Raw genomic sequence first — 19,540 nt, forward strand, 5'->3', positions numbered from 1 at the left:
ACTTTATGGGTCAGCGCTCTGTGTTTAGAAAGCGTGCAGCCCTCTGTCGTGGACGGCGTATTGGATGGTATCTAATCACTCGTCTGCTGGTGCTAAGCTCCTCTAATGCACACAGATCCAAGGTTGAGAGTCAGGATAAAAACATGGAGAGGAGTTATCTAACAGTCTCCAGTCTCTGTAGTTCCACCTTCCCACCAGTAGGTGAGGCCAGAAGACCCTCACACCAGAGCACAAGTGCGTGCTCTTACTTTCTTTTCCTCTCTTCCCTACATACTATACTCTCTCTCTCTCTTTCTCTCTCTCTCTCTCTCTCTCGCTCACACACACACACACACACACACACACACACACACACACACACACACATACACACACACACGCCTTCTGTGACCTGGGCTCTACAATTATGACCTTTGCTCTGTCTATGACCTGAGTCCCACCCGTCCCTACCTGACACGTTAAGCCCCTTCCCATTTCAAACATATTAGGACAAACAGACACCACTGACTAAAAGTGGTCTACTTGACTGCGTATGGTATCATCTTCTGCGATCCTGCAAATGTGGTCCAGCAAGTGTGATCTTGCATAGATTGATGTGATCATCTTCGTCTTTTAAGTGAATGAGATTGTGCTCTCCCCACAGTCCCCACGCGCATAACAACAATAGCTTGGTACAATGTTAGTAGCGTACCCCCCACCCCAACACACACACACACACACACACACACACACACACACACACACACACAACTTTTCCTCCTACAGGTTTATCAGTGAGGGTGGAGGTGGTGCAGTGATTGAGTGTAGGAGAAGTCTCGGGGCGAGTAGGTTGGGGTTGTATAGGGGACGGCTCTGCTGCTGCTGCTGCTGCTGCTGCAGTGTACGTTGGTTGATGCATCCGCCTGCACGTCCACTCTGGTCTGCCGCAAGGCACCATGGGTATTCTGTCTGTGCTGCAGTTTCTCCAGTGTTTCAGAAGACTAGGGGCTGTGTGATTCATCTCATTCGCAGCTTTCAGAGTGCTGTTTGGGAGATGATAACACACTTTCACACAAGCACACACAAACTCTTACACACACACACACACACACACACACACACACACACACATATATATATATTTATGTATACACCCACAGAAAAAGAAAGTAATTTTGCACCTTCTCTCATGTTTCCTTAAGCATCTTCCATACTCTGACCCACCTCTCTTCTCACCTATTAATGTTGGCCTGAAGAATTCTCTGTGAATGATCACACCTTGGGCAGCCGTTGTTTATTCTAACGGTATTTTTAGGTGTAAAGAGCGGTGTTTTCATTGCAGTTTGTGAATTATATCATGCTGATAAACATATGAGAATGGCTGAGAGGGGTGTAAGGGCACAGAAAGGCGAGGAGAGAAAAGTCAAGGAGAGGATAAGAGAAGAGAAGAGAAGAGAAGAGAAGAGAAGAGAAGAGAAGAGATGGGGGGAGAAGAGTTTTGAGGAGAAGAGAGAGGTTGGGAGTGAGTGTGGGAGCTAGTCTATCTTGTCAGTGTTAATGGAATGAATGTGACTGATCATCTCTGTGAAATGCCTTTGTTTGGCCTGCCATGATTGCCTCCTCTATTCATTATTGATGGTGGTAAATGCAAAAACTCTGCACTGCTGCTGGGAGCTCAGAATAGACGGAAGTTAATTCTTCGTCATAGTTGTTTCTGAAATGGTGTTCTTGACGTCCACTCTCCTCTCCTTTTCTCTTCTCTCCTCTCTTCTCCTTTTCTCTTCTCTCCTCTCTTCTCCTTTTCTCTTCTCTCCTCTCTTCTCCTCTCTTCTCCTTTTCTCTTCTCTCCTCTCCTCTCCTTTTCTCTTCTCTCCTCTCTTCTCCTCTCCTCTCCTTTTCTCTTCTCTCCTCTCTTCTCCTCTCTTCTCCTTTTCTCTCTTCTCCTTTCCTCTCCTTTTCTCTTCTCTCCTCTCTTCTCTCTTCTCCTTTTCTCTTCTCTCCTCTCCTCTCCTTTTCTCTTCTCTCCTCTCTTCTCCTCTCTTCTCCTTTTCTCTTCTCTCCTCTCCTCTCCTTTTCTCTTCTCTCCTCTCTTCTCCTCTCCTCTCCTTTTCTCTTCTCTCCTCTCTTCTCCTCTCTTCTCCTTTTCTCTTCTCTCCTCTCTTCTCCTTTTCTCTTCTCTCCTCTCCTCTCCTTTTCTCTTCTCTCCTCTCTTCTCCTCTCATCTCCTCTTTTCTCTCCTCTCCACTCTTTGTCCTCTCCTCACTTCTATCTATCTTCTATTTTTTCCTTTCTCTCTCTCTATGCTTATCCTCTTTTGCCCTTCTTTCTCTCTCCTCTCCTCTCCTCCCACCTTCTCTTGTGACGCTCTACCCCTCCTCTTTCTTTCTCTCTCTCTTTCTCTCTCTCTCTCCTTAATTCTCTTCTTCCTCTGACTCTCCTCTTCGTCTGTGTCTCTTGCAGAGGCCCCCGGTGTCGCATCCCCCATCGTTTTGAGACCGGAGGCCATGGCTGACACAGAGAACCCACTTTAGGGCCTCTAACCTCCTCTGTCTCACACACACACGCACACACACACACACACACACACACACACACACACACACACACACACATACAGAGTCTCTCATTCACACACACACACACACACACACACACACACACACACACACACACACACACACACACACACATACAGAGTCTCTCATTCACACACACACACACACACACACACACACACACACACACACACACACACACACACACACACACATACAGAGTCTCTCATTCACACACACACACACACACACACACACACACACATACAGAGTCTCTCATTCACACACACACACACACACACACACACACACACATAGGCCATAATCAGCCACTCTGGCCTGCCTCACACCAGGAGGAGAGTGAGGACAGCAGCTCGAGTCGACTGGCCATCCATGAACTCGCCCAACTACCCAGGTAAGGAAGCCTCTGGAAAATAGCGGGTCCCTCCAATGTCCCATGTTATCCTATTACACAAAATGGCTCCTATGTCGAGCTTGAAACATATTTTCCTTGATCTGCGTGTAATTGTGTTGATTTTGGCCTCTGCACATGCATGCATGCAAATGACAGTAATTTTCCTGTTTTCCAACCTGGAATTGTGGGTCATTGTGGTGGCGGATGGCAGCCATTTTTGTCTGGGGCAGCAGTTTTCCCAAAGGGCGTTGCATTAAACTGGCACAGGCACGCATACTTAACACCACAATGGAACAGTGTAAGCAGACTGCATGCTCGGGGAATGGAAACAGAAGTGTTTACATTTAAAGAGGGTGACCAACTGCTTGGTCCAAACATGGCAATGTGCTGCTGACGTAAAAATTGTTACATTTCATAAATTGATTCTGCTGTGTACAGAACTGCTTTGCTCGTATCGATCTGAAGCTGAATAGCTGTGGACTTTATGGTCGATGCATGCAGATGAAGTGTTTTCTGGGAGATATGCAGAACAGGCAGGTGTGTAAGGGAGGTGATGAAGCAGGGATGAGCTCAGGAACTCAGGTTGTGTCAGTCTGTAATAAAGTTGAAAGTCAATAGCAAAGAGCAACCTGTGGATTCTTGGTTTCTGAGTATGTCTGTTTCCCTTCCAGCTCCTTCTCTTCCGATCTTTTCTTTTCTTCTCTTTCCTTCTCTCCTTTCCTCACACCTTCACCTCTGTCTTTGTTTCATCCTCCTTTCAGTCGTTATTATTTTCTTCCCCCGCATGTTACGCTACCTTATTTTTTTTCCCCCTTCCTTCCTTGGCTCTCTCTGTCTCCTCCTCTTTCACTTTCAGGGGTTTATAATTAGAACGAATGACGACCATCCAGACCTTTATTGCCCCCTCCCCCATGACGTCTTTGAATGTCACTGGGTGCCGTGGCAACCCTGAGCGTGTGCGCAGTCCTCATCAGAAGGGTCTGAATGGCGGCTTCAATCACTGTGCAGTCCACTTCATAACAACATCGTCAAGTGTGTGTGTGTGTGTGTGTGTTCATACGTGTTTAGAAGAGTGTGTGTGTGTGTGTGTGTGTGTGTGCATGTGCACTCATACTTGTGTATGAGACTGAGTGCTTGTTTGTCTCTGTGGAACATATACTGTATGTGGAACTGAAAGTGTGTGTGCGTGTGTGTGTGTGTGTGTGTGCGTGTGTGTGTGTGTGCTTGTGTGCATATCCGCCAATGACGTAAAAAGCAGGGAATTTATGTTTGTCCCAAAATAGCCTAAATGTTTTTGGACGTGACAGAAAGAGGCTGGACGTGTGTCTGAGTGTGTTTGTGTTTTGCAGAGAGGCAGAAGAAGGCTAATGTATCACCACAAACACAGTGTGGTAGAGACAGGTGTACAAAATGAAACAAGAGCCTTGCAATGATGAGGGCAGCTATAGACCCTTTCAATAATAAAAACAAAAACAATGCTTGAACATTCTATTTGGTTCCCAATCTGCTTCCTCTGCATTAAGATAACATATGGAATGTTAAAACGGAAGCTTTGTGGGGCCAACTATGATGCTGATAATGGAACTCTCTTGAAAGGGTCTATAGCAGTACCTCCCACATGAGACTGTCCAATACTGACCAGTATATTTAGTTTAAAGTGTGTTTGATGTGTGCAGCCACCATATTATTATGTTAGTCAAGCTGTTCCAGTTCCTGTGTAAGCATTGTAGCTGACCTGTTGCATAGCTGACATAACTGCATAAGTAACATGCATAACTGACAGCAGTTGGTGGACCAACAGAGCATTAATGTAGGATTTTGCTGTTTGCTAATTGTAATCCATAGAAGACAGCAACATCTCACTTGACATTGAAAAAGTTGAAGATGAATGTGTATATCTTTCATACACACATTTATTTGCAATCCTAGTTCTAATGCTAACAAACATGGTAGATAGTAGACCCCCAAATTCCCAGAACAGCTAAATAATGTCAGATTATAAAAAAGATGCAAAATTGATCCACTTGTGAAATTGATCTACTTCAATTGACCTGGTTTGTTCCACATGTAGCCATTTCATCACTGGCCACTGAAGAGGCCATTGGTTTAGACGTGGCTAGTGACATTTGTCTGATCTCCTCTGTTTGGCCACATCTCTGTTTTTGCAGGGGTTTCTTTGTGTGAGGGGGGTGTCATGCCTGGCAGGCGAGATGAGAGTGCATTTGTGTGTGTGTGTGTGTGTGTGTGTCCACACAGGGACACAGTGCCTTTCAGAACCATTACAAACTCTGGCGCTGGTCAAGGAGCCCTGACGCACAGTGCAGCTGGAACAGTGTGTTATGTTTTTCAAGAACTCAGCAGTTGTGCAACAGGCTTTTAAAGGGCTTTTAGGAGAGCTTTTTTCAGTGTTCTATGGGACAGTTTTAGGGCTTTGGGCTTATGAGACTCCTCAGGCACCGTCCCTACCTCTCCTGAAGCTGCAACCCACGAAACGCCTTGCAACCACATGGGCCAAGTTGCCACTGGAGCACTGGCCCTAAATCTTCAAATGTTAGCCCAGGTTGATTGGTGCTCTGTTCCAACAGTCTATACTAAATATACTGTTCCAACAGTCCATACTAAATATACTAAAATACAAGTTATACTAACTAACACTTCAATCAACAAATCAATCAACTCTAAATCAACTCAACTCTAAATCAATTCTAAAAACAGTATCCACATAGTGGTGATTAATCAATCAAGAGGCGCTTGCAATGACTGAGGCAGGGACTGAGCCTGTGATACTCTGTGCATAGTAAGGTAAGGTAAGGTGCTCTGTGTGAGTGAGTGTCATGGTGATAGTGGTCATGGTGATAGTGCAAATGAGTAAGTCCAACAGTGCAAGAATAGAGTCTATATATCTATATATCTATGTATATAAATATTTTAAGAAAAGGTGTGGCCACAGTTCGGCTATGGCATGGAGAGAGGGGTTATGCATATGTGCTAATGTGCTAATATAGCACGCAAACAATGAGGCAGAAAGACAGTGGTAAAAAGTGGCTAGTGGACAGACAGTATCCAAACATGGAGGGGGTGAAGAGGCAGACACACTATGCAGAGAAGTCTATCTCTCCTCTTCCCTTAAGTGAAGCAAACTTAAGGGAAAAACAAAACACAACTTTTGCTCCGCAGCTGGATCAGTCTAGAGCATTGGATACCCTCGTACAGATACCGTCAGCCTATCTCTCCCATTTGTCAGCCCATCTACAGCTTAACAAAAACAAAACCAAGAGTGTCTTAGACAGCTGAGGATCTGGCTTTGTGTCGAGGGGCAGAGACTCTAGAGTTCCGCTATCCTTGGAATGGATCTGGTCCGATCTGATGCAAATCTGCTGGATCCAAGCCACACGAGAGCCAGATCCTCAGCTGTCTAAGACACTCTTGGTTTTGTTTTTGTTAAGCTGTAGATGGGCTGACAAATGTCATGACACTGATTGGGCTGACGGTATCTGTACAAGGGTGTCCAACGCTCTAGACTGATCCAGCTGTGGAGCAAAAGTAGTGTTTTGTTTTTGCACTTCACGGTGATTGTAGGTGATGTGTAATTTGGTGTTATTTCATGTTGTGTGTTTTGGTGTTTGAGTCAGATATGTACAGCAGTACATGTTTGTGGGGGTTATTCCTCTGTAAACTTACGTTTGTGTTGTCTAAGATGCTTGCCAGCCAGGATCGTGTGTTTGCATGTCTGTGTGTGTGTGTGTGTGTGTGTGTGTGTGTGTGTGTGTGTGTGTGTGTGTGTGTGTGTGTGTGTGTGTGTGTGCGTGTTTGTGTGTGTGTGTGTACCCGCCCCTGACATCACGCAGGCTTGTTGTATTCTATGCCAGTGCGAGCCAGACAAGCCTCCAGCAGACTTGATGATTACACGTCTCCCATCTCTCTCTCTCTCTCTCTCCTTCCTTCACTCCCCCTCTTTCCTTTGCTCTCTCTCACACATCCCTTTTCACTTCCTCTCTTCCCCTCACCCCTTTTTTTTCAATTCACTCCCTTTCTTTTTTTCACCCCTTTCACCATATATCTGCTTCTTTTGCACCTCTCCATCTCTCTCTCCTCTACCCTATTGTCATCCTGCCTTTAAAATGTTGTTTTTCTCCTCCAGTTATCATGCCAGTTATCACTCCTTTTGAGGAAACTGGGCAGCTTTTTTCTCCGTATCCCCCAACATTTCCTCTCCACTCCAATTGCCATTTTCCATCTAATGCGGTTGCTGTCAGGTAATGATGCCCCCCCCACCCCCACCATGCTTGAGCGTTTTTCTAATGCCAACACTGTGGTATGGTCCGGGTGTGTGTTCTGATGGGTGTGTGTGTTAGAAGCTTGTTGTTGTTCTGTGTGTGTGTGTGTGTGTGTGTGTGTGTGTGTGTGTGTGTGTATTCCTTCTTCTCTCTGTGGGACTGGCCCCACTGTGCCTCTGTGTGATTTGTGTGCGAGGCTAGAGCCATTAGCATGAGTCACGCCGTAATTAGGCTGAATTGCTACTTTTCAAGGAGTGCAGAAAAACAGGCAGCCAGTAAACACGGATGAATCCATGGTGAGTGTGTGTGTGTGTGTGTGTGTGTGTGTGTGTGTGTGTGTGTGTGTGTGTGTGTGTGTGTGTGTGTGTGTGAGAGAGAGAGAGAGTGAGTGAACGAGTGTGTGTAGGACAACTTTATACATTCACGAAAATAACGTAGAGTGCCCGTTCACACGTGTCCCAGTGTGTGTGTGTGTGTGTGTGTATGTGTGTGTTTCTGTTTCTGTGAGGGTGTGTCTCTGATTGAAGATGTACATTTGTTTGCCATGTCTTTGAGAGGGTGTGACGGTGCGCATGTGAGTGAATATCTGTGACGGTAAAGGTACGTGCTTAACAGAGTGTGCGTATGTTGAAGAGAAAGTGTGTAGCTGTGTGTGTGTGTGTGTGTGTTTGTGTGTTTGTGTGTGGGGTTGGGTTGGGGTGGTTTTGTGTGCATGTCTGTGTGTGACAGGAGAGAGGATTTGGTTGTGCAGGTTTGAGGGAGAGCGTGTGTGAGCGAGGGTGTGTGTGCCTGTGTGTGTGTGTGTGTGTGTGCTCTGCACTGCAGCTGGGAGTGAGCAGAGGATGAGTCATCGCAATGTTCTATTTGAGGAGAGTGAATCTCTACACTTTGTGCATGTGTGTGTATGTATGTATGTATGTGTGTGTGTGTGTGTGTGTGGACCCACCACGGTGCAAGCTCATGTATCTATGCCTTAATGTGAGTCATTAAATGATGCATCTAAAAATGTTGATCTGTAATGAAGTGTGTACAGCCAGTTTGCACTCGGAGTGTCTTCCCTTGACCGCTGTCCATCAAGAGTGCTATCTGTTGCTCATGTCCACCTTTGAATGTTAATGAAATATTGATAGGTGTATGTTTGTGAGTTCGGTGTGCACTGCGCACTGTGTCGAGAATATCAATTGCCACTGCGCCAACGCAAATGTCTCATCAGTCCTGTGTGGTGTCCGTTTTCAAAAGGTTGATTACCTGCCATCTGTGGATTATCAGACGGTATTGCTCTTCTTCTATTGCCTTCATGTATTTATGTCATATTTGTTGTTACATGCTGTTGCTTCTGGCTGTTTTTTTATTCAAACATCTGAGATTTTATCTTTTTCTTACCTGTTTTCATGTTTTCCCTGTCTTTTTACTTCTGAAGACAGTTAAATGTTTGTTCATCAAGTGCTTTGAGTGTGAATGAGAGCAGAAATTAAATGTGTCATGACACAATTTATCTTTGAGACATCTTTGAAAGACACAGCGCCTTGGGAATTTATCTCACCTGTTGAGTCCTATTTACAGAGCTTAGTTGCCAAGTGTCTTTTTGACTGGACAAGAGCACAATGTGTTGTATTTGTGTGTGTGGGTGTGTGCACATACTTTCAGGCTTGAGCTGAACCCTGAGCCTCTGTCAAACCCAGTTTGCTGTCTGAAGTCCTTGACATTAAAGCGAACAAGTTCATCGATGAAGCGTGCTTTAAATAAATGAAAAAGACGGAAGAAAAAAAGATCTTTAAAAAGCAAGTGGAGCTCAACCCCCACAATCACCCCCCCCCCCCCCCCCCCCCCCTTCCACTATCTAAATATAAACCCTTATCTACGTCAGAGGGCCTGAAAGGTACATCCACCTATTAATACCCAGAGTGACAGGGAAGTAGGGCCAAGAGGCAGCCAGTCAAAGGAGGGGGGGGGGGGGGGGGGGGGTAACGGGGTTGTGGAGGCAGTGGAAATTGTAGAGTAGGAGGAGGTGGTGGTGGTGGGGATGAGTTTGTACGTGTGTATGAAGGAGTGTGTGTTCCATTGAAGCTGCTCTGCAATCACCTACACACACCTGACATCCTTTCACCCTCTAACCTCTTCTGTTGTTATTTTCAAATCTCTTCCCTTCCTTCCTTCCATCCATCCATCCTTCCGTCCTTGTCTTCCTTTGCAGTTCCTTCTCCGCTTGATTCTGGTGACTGGTGACATTTGGACTCATGACACTTGTCTCTGTGGGTTGCCAGTTGGTTGACATGGTACCTTCCCTCAGCAACCAGTCACTTTTGAACAAAGCGTCAGTAAACAAAATGAAGTTGTCTCAACCACCCCCGCCCTGGAGAGCCCGTCCCATGTCCCACATATTGCTGGGTTGTCAGGGGATTTTCAGGTAGGGCTTGGTAAAAAAAGAGTCACTCTCAGCCAATAGGAGGTGACTTTGGGCTTGACTGACATGCCACCAGACCAGCCATGTAGCAGAGGGGGTCAACAGGTGGGATTCCATTAGAATGGCACCCGCGGTGTTTGTGTGTGTGTGGGTGTAGTGCTGAAAGATCAAAGGGGAGCACTCTGTGATTGTGAATACCCATACGAGAGCCAAGCCTCAGTGTGAGCGCGAGAGCGAGAGCGAGTGCGAGGCTGTTCTCGTCCGTCAGTGTGCATTCCTCGGCCTGCGCCTCCTCACCGCCTCGTTGGCTCCTCTTTCCTCCCCACCTCAGGTCAGTGACAGTGAGATGGTGTTAGGTCATCCACAACGAAAGTGGTGAAGCTGCGATCTTTAACCGGTACTTTGGTGTGCGTAGAAACTGGGTTGCAGCTTGTAGCCCACTGGTGTACCAGTGAGCAGCTGCCTCTCTGGGCCGATTCTGGCACGACTGTGGCTGAGTTCTGGCCAAGGGCAAACAGACAGCCCCTCGGTTTACTGTTTCAATCCAAGCATGACACCACCACAAACTGTTGCTATGGTGCCATGGTCTCTCAAGGCCAGGCTTGTTTGTCCAGAGTTGTCCTGCAAACACTATATTTAGTTCATTATGGAACCACAACAATAACAAATCCTAGACTTTGGACTCTAGGAACTGTATGTTTTTCCATCTAGACGGAAAACACATGATGAACTGTTTCATCAACCACATGATTGTAGGTGCAAAGCATTGCAGGACAACTTATGGACATAGATCAGCTGTCTTATGCAACATTGTAGTCTTCTTCAGTTGTCTTTTAGCCTGTCTAACGGAAAGTGTTCTCATTAGATCTTTTGGAACTTAAAGGTTCCCTTTAGAAGCTTCTCTACCAAGCAGGTTCTGGTACCTTTATGAAATGTGAGAAATGTTTTGAAAGCTGGTTGTTAATGAGCCATGGGGGCCATCAAAGAGCCCTTTTCATGGTTATTATAGGCCATTTCACGGTTCTGATAGGGAGCCAGAGATGCAGCAGCACAGGTTGTCCTTTCCTAATAAGATTGTTATATGCTGGTAAAGCATTGATAAAGCAAAGATTTGGATAGTGGCTGTGTGTGTGTGTGTGTGTGTGTGTGTGTGTGTGTGTGTGTGTGTGTGTGTGTGTGTGTGTGTGTGTGTGTGTGTGTTGCAGAGGTTTCACTGTAAGGCGTGTCCATCTCGGCGTGTGCAATCTTCCCATCCCTCTCAGCCCACGGGCAGGCGTAAGGTTTCCTCGCGGCGCTAACTGCCCCCTCAGATGAGGTTTCCTGCCTCCTCATTGGCACGGCTCGCCTGGCTGCTTTTTCTTTTCTTAATGAACTGCTTTTTTCCCTCCTCCTCCAGCTGAGTGGGCTGAGAGAGAGAGAGAGTTGTAAAACAGCAGAACTGGTGCAGCGGGCCAGAGAGAGACAGAGAGAGAGAGAGAGAGAGAGAGAGAGAGAAAGGGAAGGGAGGGGAGAGGAGGAGAAAGAGAGATAAAGAGAGAAATGGAAGGGAGGAGAGAGGAGGAGGAGGAGGAGAGGGGCAGGGAGACAGGGAAGAAGACTGGTCAATGGGAAACTCGAGAAGAGAGAGAAAGATGAGAGAAGAGAGTAGGAGAAAGAGAGAGAGAAAGCAAAAAGAAGAGAGGGCAGTGGCGGTATGCATTTGGTAAGGGATTTGACACAGCTGAGAAGACTGCCTCAGCAGACTAACCCAATAATGTGTTGTGACCCCAGTGTGTGTGTGTGTGTGTGTGTGTGTGTGTGTGTGTGTGTGTGTGTGTGAGAGAGAGAGAGAGAGAGAGAGAGAGAGAGAGAGAGAAAGAGAGTGTGTTTGTGAGACAATGAGAAGCTAATACAGAGAGCCCATTGGTAATCACACAGGTTGCTCTGACGTAGATCATATATTACCTTGCTTCATGTGTGCATGTGCATTGCATGTGTGTGTGTGTGTATCCCTGTGTTTGCTTCCAGATCTGGGTTGGGGGGCCTCATTCATTCAAAAGAGTGTGTGTGTGTGTGTGTGTGTGTGTGAGAGAGAGGAGAGAGAGAGAGAGAGAGAGAGAGAGAGAGAGAGAGAGAGAGAGAGAGAAAGAGAAAGAGAGAGTCAAAGAGAAAGAATGTGTGTTTGTGTGTGTGCTTATTGTGTTAGTATTCAGCTAGTCATTAGCTGTTCGCTTCCATGTCCTGCAGTTCTGTCACGAAGGGCTGTAGCAGTGGTTCCGTCCTCACCACCCCATAGACATAAACACACACACACCACACACACACACACACACACACACACACACACACACACACACACACACACACAAACACACACTCTCTGATTGGCTGCTGGGAAGCATTCATCAGTTCAGGATTGGCTCCTTGTTATTTGCATGAGCAACCTAACCCCCCTCCTTTCCCTCTATATCCCTCTTCTCCTCTCCTCCTCCTCCTCCCCCCTTCTTTCCCTCCCTCCCTGTCCCCCTCATCCCCCATTCTTCTCCCCTCCAGCTCCTTCCCCCTCTCCTCCTCTCGTCTCTCTCTCTCTCTCTCTGTGTGCGCCCTCTCTCTCAGCTCTCTGCTCTCCCGCGTCTATTTATAGCCACATCCCCGCCCCTCTGGACTGCCTTGCCTCTTCTATTTCCAGACTGCTGTGAGCAGAGTGTGTGAGCGAGCAAGCAAACGAGTGAGCAAGAAAGAGAGAGAGAGAGGGAGAGAGAGAGAAAGGGGGGAGGGAGGGAGCGATAGAGTGCGAGTGTGTGTGTGTGTGTGTGTGTGTGTGTGTGAGGGAGAGAGAGAGAGAGAGAGCACCGTGTTTGTAAACTCCACCGTTCCTGCCGTGTCTCCTCACACGGTGAGAGCGAGTGCGGGTCCGACGTTTCGAAACGAGCAGCACAGCACAAACGACGCGAACGAGCAGCAAGCAAAAAAAAAAAAAAAAAAAAACCCAGCACAACTAAAGGAGGGAAAAATTAAAAGAAGAAACGAGACTTTCACTCACAAACACTTTGTTGTACACTACGGAGAGAGAGAGAGAGAGGGGTGGTCCATTCGGAGAGAGAAAGAGAGAGAGAAGGAAGGAGAGACGAAAGGAGGGAAGGAGTAGAGCCGCCACTGCCGCTGGAACTCTCCTCGCCCCCTGTCGTCTCCACGGTGACCAGCTCTCCCCGCTCTCAGTCTAGGTGCGACCGCGCCACTGGTGCCGATCCGCAGACAGAGGAAAGGAGAGGAGGAAGAAACACGAGAACCAGACCAAGAGAGAAAGAGGAGGGGAGGAGACCAGCACTCTCTCTCTCTCCTCCACTCTCTCTTTCTCTCTGTCTCTCTTGAGATACATTATCTGTTCTCTCTACCTCTCACTCACTCTCCTGTTCTAGGGTGCGTCATCCTGCTCGGTCTCCTAGTGATTTACTTATCGCTGGTCTCTATTCTTTCGTTCTTTCTCTCTCGTTCCCCTCTTTCACTCCTCACTTGTGGCTGAGTCTGTGTTCACTCTGACCAGAACTGCACAGCTCTGCAAAGTCTACTCTCTGTCTCAGGACTACACTCTCTGTGCTGCCGGTGTTGTTGTACTCACCGGAGCAGAGAAGCAGCAATCAATTCTTAACCTCTTGTTGACTGAGGTCTTTTTAAATACCCGTTTCAGCCGGACTTCTTCTCCCTGCAACGCTAACCCCCAGCCCCCTTCAAAGCCGACCAGGACCGTGGAGGATGTTTTGGATTGTAAACTTTGTAGCTCTGGCTGGCTAAAGATATTTCCTGTCACTCTAATACGATCTCCACAGGGTCTTGATCCCCTTTCAGGAGATTGCGGTGTAGATTTAGCCTGTTTGTTTTTGAGGTGACTCGTGGATGGACTGTTTTTATTCTGGCGTCTGCGTTTTGTTTTCTTCATGCCATGGAAATCAAAGGGATTGCCCTATGTCATTTTGTACATCAAAGTAACATACACGACAGAAGGCATGAAGCTTGCAGAGCATCTTTGAAGTGAAGATTCAGTCTTGTTTGCTTGTCTTTCTACAGCACAATCCCTAACAAACTGTGTTGGTGACCTACTAGTTGATTGTCACATCATCAAAGAGTTGGCACCCAAGTTCATAGCACACAAGGGCTCGCAGTGGGACTTTCTCTTTGGTCGTATCTGCTCCACACAGATTTTTTGAGGTGTGTGGAGTTCGAGCACTTTGACACTGGCATGCTTTTGGAGGCCCATCGTGCCGGGACTGTGCGCGATGTTGCAGACAATCTACGAGACGGAATCCTGCTTCTCCTCCGACAGTGTCTCCGGCAGGGAACAGTCCCTGGAGCTTCTCTCCCAGGCTGGTGTGTCCACCATGCCCAGCACCGGTGAGCCTCCTTGGGGAAAAGGGAGTCATGTAGAAGGGGGGTGGTTGGTTGGTGGTAGTAGGATGGTTGTGGTGGCTGTTCAGTCCATTCAGTCTGTCAATTCCAACTAAGAGGGTAAGATTACAATGTAGAGTTAACTTCAGTTTGGAGACTGTGATTACAATGCAGAGACTAGTCCAGTTTGGTGACTGAGATTGCAACATTGAGTCAACTCCAGTTCTGAGACTGAGATTACAATCTTGAGTCACGTCATGAAGTAGTTTTTTTTTTTTGCGTTATTTTTGGAGCCGTCTGGTTTGGACAGTTGAGTATTGTTGTGGCTGGTGGTTGATGTTGTCATGTCTCAGTGCTTTTGTTTTGCAGCAAGTGGTTGTAGTTGTGGTGGTACTGATATAAAAACCCTTCGAAAGCATTGCTTTCCTTTCCTACAGGCTTTTTTCACTCGTGTTTTCTCTCTGTCCTTTCTCTCTCTAGTCATTCATTCAAAATGTCCACGGCAATCCAAATTTAGAGACAGTCCCTGAATAGAGCCAATACCTACTGTGGCTTTTTTTTCCAGACACTTCTGAATTAGGAAACGTGAAGTGTGTTTTAGGACCTTTGTCTCCAATACAGGGGCCCCCATAAGCAAACATCAGTTGCTCCATTTTGGGACTAGCCAAGTTTTTGAATCTAGTGTGTGTATGTATATGTGAGTGTGTGTGTTTGTGTGTGTGTTGTTTGTCTTTGTCAGCACTGACGTCATGGTTTTCCGTCAAAGACCTGCAAGGTCGGTCCATCACTCACCTGTGCTTGAGTCAACACGGGGGCCCAGGCGGCGGAGGGAGCTGCGTGGGCGCTCGTTCATTCGCTCAGTCGCTCAACTGTACCGCTTCGTTTTTTTGTTTTTTCTCCTCCCCTACTTCCCTCCCTCCCTCCCTTCTCCTCCCCTACTTCCCTCCCTCCCTCCCTTCTCCTCTCTTCTTCTCTCTTCCCTTTCCCACTCCCGCACAGCATACACGCTTCGCCTTGTTTACCTGACACCTGTTCAAATAACTCGCTGTTCCTGCGGCAAGCCTGTCCATTTGACGATCTGTCCCTTCGTCCACTCGTCCACTTTCACGTTCCTGTTGCTGCTGATCCTCAGCCCGTAATGGAGATGAATTAAAGAGGTTGTGGCGGACCTAGAGGTGGCCAATTATGACCTCTTCTTTTCTTCCTCTTGTGGGAAGACAGTGCGAGGTGACAGTTTAGGGTGTTTCAGCCTTAGAGTGAAGGGATGAAGACAGGCAAAATTGAAAAGCTACTCTAAAGGTTTTAAAAGGAAAACACTCAACGCAAAATTGTTCTCTACAGCCAAAGAAAACATTTTTAGCTTTCCACCATGATGACGTGGACAGTAAAATCAGCATATGCACACAACACAGGAAAAGGAAATGCCGGGTCGTCAGGGTGATTTTATTTAAATTTAGTTCTCGCTCTTAACCACGGGTGAAAACCAGACCCCGGCCACTCTTAGCCACTGACCCTAGAAAAGATCTGGGCTTGATGTGGCCTGGACCCAATCTGTTCAGGGCCACACCCAGACCACATGTGGGCCAGAGGCAGCTGCCACCTGGGGAGTCTCCATGCGCTTGAATGCAACAGTGGGGTGGGGGGGGGGGGCTGTAAACTTTGCACTCATTGCACATTTATTTATTTATTTATTTACTTTCGGTAAGCTGGGTTAGTGTGAAAGAGGTCTATTGTTGTATGCCAGTGGCACAGGAGAGCTGGCTTAGGTATTTAAGTGGATGAGGTATTTTTGAAGCGGAGCCACGGTAATCAGAGAAACTATTTAAAGCCTCACAGTGTAGGGGTCTTTGTTGTCAGGCCTAACAATGCGTTGCCCTTACTTAATGCTCACTTTGGAGAACATTACGGAAAAAGCCAGTCGTCACTACCAAACAGCATCTCTTTTCGTGTCAAATGTTATGTCTTTTTGCCATTTAAACCAGGCTCTCTTTTGTCTTGTCTGTGCATCTAGCTGTATGTGTGTGTGCGTGTGTGTGTGTGTGTGTGCGTGCGTCGTGCGTATGTAATGTATGTGTTATGTAACAGGACCTACATGCTGTCAGTGTAGGCTGGCGCTAATATGACATGCGTGTTGACATGTGCTCTAATTACTCTTGTCGGAATATTGCGTGGCACGAACAACTGTATGTATAGCGCTAGCTCTTCCAGGAACGCCCTATACTCATGTACAGGTACCTAAGGGGGCAGACCCTTACCCTATACTCATATATAGGTACCTAATGGGGGCAGATACACACAGGTCCACCGCTCTCTAGTTAGATTATCAAAGTTTGGGGCAATCAAATTTAATAAAAGCACGCATAACGTTATAAGTGTAACAAAAAGCTGCAAACTCTGTATCTGGTCCAGTTGTGGGCCTGATGTAAGCCAGAGCGTGCTTGTTCTGCTGGGCAGTTGTTGGAGGTAGGCTACCGTGGGCATATGGGATGTTTTTAATTAATGAACCCCACGATTATGCAATGGAAACAGGCAGCCCTCACATTCAGGCAAATGGTTATGGATTAGGTGGATTAGCGATGCACAGCAGTGCGGCGTGGGTGACCGATTGTTGCCTCACCTCGGGTCTCTATCTTCCCTTCATTAATGAGTGATCCAGCTCTCTGACCCCGTAAGCCTGCCTTTGGGGGATTAAATATCCAAATCTATCTCAAAATAAATCTATACGAGCCACATCGCAGAGCTTAGGCAAAGTAAAAACCTTTGCTTTTGTTTTGTTTTGTTTTGTGTTGGGCTCTAGCTGTTTTTGCATTGAAACCAATGTAGCTATAGCATCCTAGCATCCTAGATTTCTTTAGGATGGTAGTCTTTTTTTTCTAATTCTAAATGACATTTTACGCCTCACATTCAATATAGATTCCAGACCGGTAAATCATGTAGTATTTCTTTCTGGGTTTGATCAGGGTTTGATCTGGGTTTGATCAGTTTGATGATGCTGCTTACCAGAAACCAGGCCATTAGCTGACTGAGGGGTTCCTGGTCACTTCCTTCAAGCTCTGTGTTGTCGTACAGACTTCACAATTTCTCTAGGCCTAGGATCGCGCTAATGCTCAGATTACATTACTTGCTTTCTTGTATTTAGGAGTCAACGTCGTCGTGTGTTCAAACTATACATCTGATTCGTGACAGAGGTATTTATATTACACAATAGAAATTTCAGACAAATCCATCTCCTCAAGGAATGCACGCCCATAAGTGATGGCAGGATCCCGGTGATCCAGTGTTGAATGGGAATGGTCCATATTCTGGTAGGGCTATAGTTTAAGGTGCATACCACTCAACCAGGACTATATTTTTATCCTTTTCAAGTCCAACCGCCTTTGATCTGTTATCACAACTTTTACAAATTACGACTTGTTATCACAGATTAAGAGCCGATTTATCCCCGATCTGGGGCTTTTGTTTTTGCTATTTCTAATAATTGTCTTTGACCTCGAAATCGTGGTTAAAATCCTTTAGTGTGAACTCGGCATAAGTGGGCCCTGCCACTGTTTGATGGGAATGAGGCCTGTCATTGATTCTCCCTTCTGATTGCCCGAGCAACACCACACTGACAATCGAATGAGGAGGCTAACACGGGGACAAATTCAAGATTGTTAGCTGTCTTACTCTTTCTTTCTCTCTTTCTTTCTTTTTTTCTTTCTTTCTCTCTGCATGCCTTTCTTTAGCCTCTTTGTGCTTTGTTAGTTCCTTCATCACATGGTGCTTTTCAGTAGTCATTGTTGTTGATTGACAGGACCTTTTTGTGTTGTGTGGTGTACACAAATCCAGGTTAATGTCATCGACTCATTCAGAGAAATTGGAAATGGAGTCCTGAAGACTGTCGAAACCCAAATAGATACGTTTGTCAATCAGGGTTATGACCGATATGTTGTTTGCCTCATCAAAGCTCACTTGCCCCTCCAGAACAGTTACACTACTTATATAGACAGGATAAACTAAGTAATTGTTCAAAAATTACTTAGTTTATCCTGTCTATAAAATTAATAGCATATTTAGTGCCCGATACACTGTATAGAATATTTTCTACAGCATATCTTATAGATAGAGTTGTTTGAATCATAGGCATAGTCTATTTTAATGGTCAGTCTTTAAATAATTATTTTGCATGTTGGCATTGTACTTCTTTTCACCATCATTACAGATTACCCATGCATCATAGACACATTAAATGGTCGGTACTTTTCACAAGTGTGTTGTAAAAGTCCTTTATTGTTCCTGGTCCTTCTTCCTGGTTTGTCAGGGTTAAAAACATTCCTGACAGTCTGTAGAGCACATTGCTTTTCCACTCTACTTCCTGATTCTGGAATAGGTTCTGGACTGATGTGGTGCGGATCTGGACCACGTCAGGGCCAGAACTATTTCAGAGTCCGTTGTTCTAATAGCACACATGCGATTCCCCCTAGCAGTGACCAAGGCCTCTGGGTTCAGCTGGCCAGCCTTGTCGTCCTCTGTAATTATGTTTGTGGCCAAATTCGAGACTGAAGGCATGGGAAACAGGGGCTGCTTTATTTTTTCCCCTTTTTGCGGTCGAAATGCCTTTCGCTTGTCGGAAAAGTCCCTTCCATCACTGTTGCCGCAGACCCTCGTCTCTTCCAATGTTCACCCACGATCAGCGAAACCCGAGACGCTTGTCGCAGCACTGTCGTCACCACGTCGGTCTCCGTTACAATCGCTCAGGTTCACTCAGAGGTGAGGTTCAGTGAGACGACTTGGTGGAAACTCACCCGCAGAGACTCGCTTCATGTCCCGGGCCCAAACCCAGGCAAGGGGAGAGTTAGACTGACTCCACAAGGAACATCGGAGGAAACCATAGTGGGATTATTTGCGCACCGGAGCGAGTGTGTTTTCCTCCATCGGGTTGCTAAAATAAAATGCTCCTAAACTTAGCCCCCTCTCAAACCCCTCATGCCCCCAACCCCAGTGTCACTTGTTAACCCTTGTACACCCCCCCAAATCCCCCACCCTAACAAGGCCCTTCAGAGGCCAGTGCTATAACAAGCATTCAGTTGTTTACCAGGCTGCAATGCAGGGTTATATCCAAGGATAAGGTGTTTCTTTGAGAGGTATGAAAGGATGAATACCCCCTTCTGAATCCTTTGTTACTATCGCCGGCTCTTGACCACAGTATCAAAGGGCTGCAATCCTCAGTTCATACAAGAGGGGCCAGGACACCACTTAACAAAATTGTTACTCTACAAAAATGCTGTTAGATTTCTGTGGAATAACCATGATGGATCATAATATAATATTTTTGTAGGGAGCTTTTGTGAGTTTTACTTGACCTGAACTCCATTAACTGTACGATCACTTACTGACCAGCATGTCCTTCATATTGCATTTGGACATTGCAGCGTGGAGTCTGAATGACGATAAGAGGGTGAGATATGAATGCCCCATGCTATGTCTGCTATGAATATCCTGCAGGGGAGTTGTCTTATTTTACTACCAGATATTTTTGGACGCGGACGCTAGAGTATACTCCTATTAT

General features: G+C 46.3%; 1 protein-coding gene across 11 annotated transcripts in view; it reads left to right on the plus strand.

Annotated features, from left to right (window-relative positions):
- hdac5 (histone deacetylase 5) overlaps positions 1–19,540 on the plus strand; it is a 78,520-nt gene that overhangs the window by 11,322 nt on the left and 47,658 nt on the right. For 5 of the 11 annotated variants that reach the window (XM_042087852.1, XM_042087854.1, XM_042087858.1 and 2 more), the window contains exon 1: positions 12,421–13,998. The exons of 1 other annotated variant lie outside the window; for it this stretch is intronic. In XM_042087852.1, the coding sequence (XP_041943786.1) occupies positions 13,884–13,998 (115 nt within the window). In that variant the 5' untranslated portion in view covers positions 12,421–13,883. Of the gene's footprint in view, positions 1–2,763; positions 2,950–12,420; positions 13,999–19,540 lie in introns of those variants that run through there. 5 more of the 11 variants (XM_042087856.1, XM_042087857.1, XM_042087859.1 and 2 more) reach the window with 2 other exon arrangements.

This window comes from Alosa sapidissima, chromosome 3, assembly GCF_018492685.1.
Source record: "Alosa sapidissima isolate fAloSap1 chromosome 3, fAloSap1.pri, whole genome shotgun sequence".
Lineage (NCBI taxonomy): Eukaryota > Metazoa > Chordata > Actinopteri > Clupeiformes > Clupeidae > Alosa > Alosa sapidissima.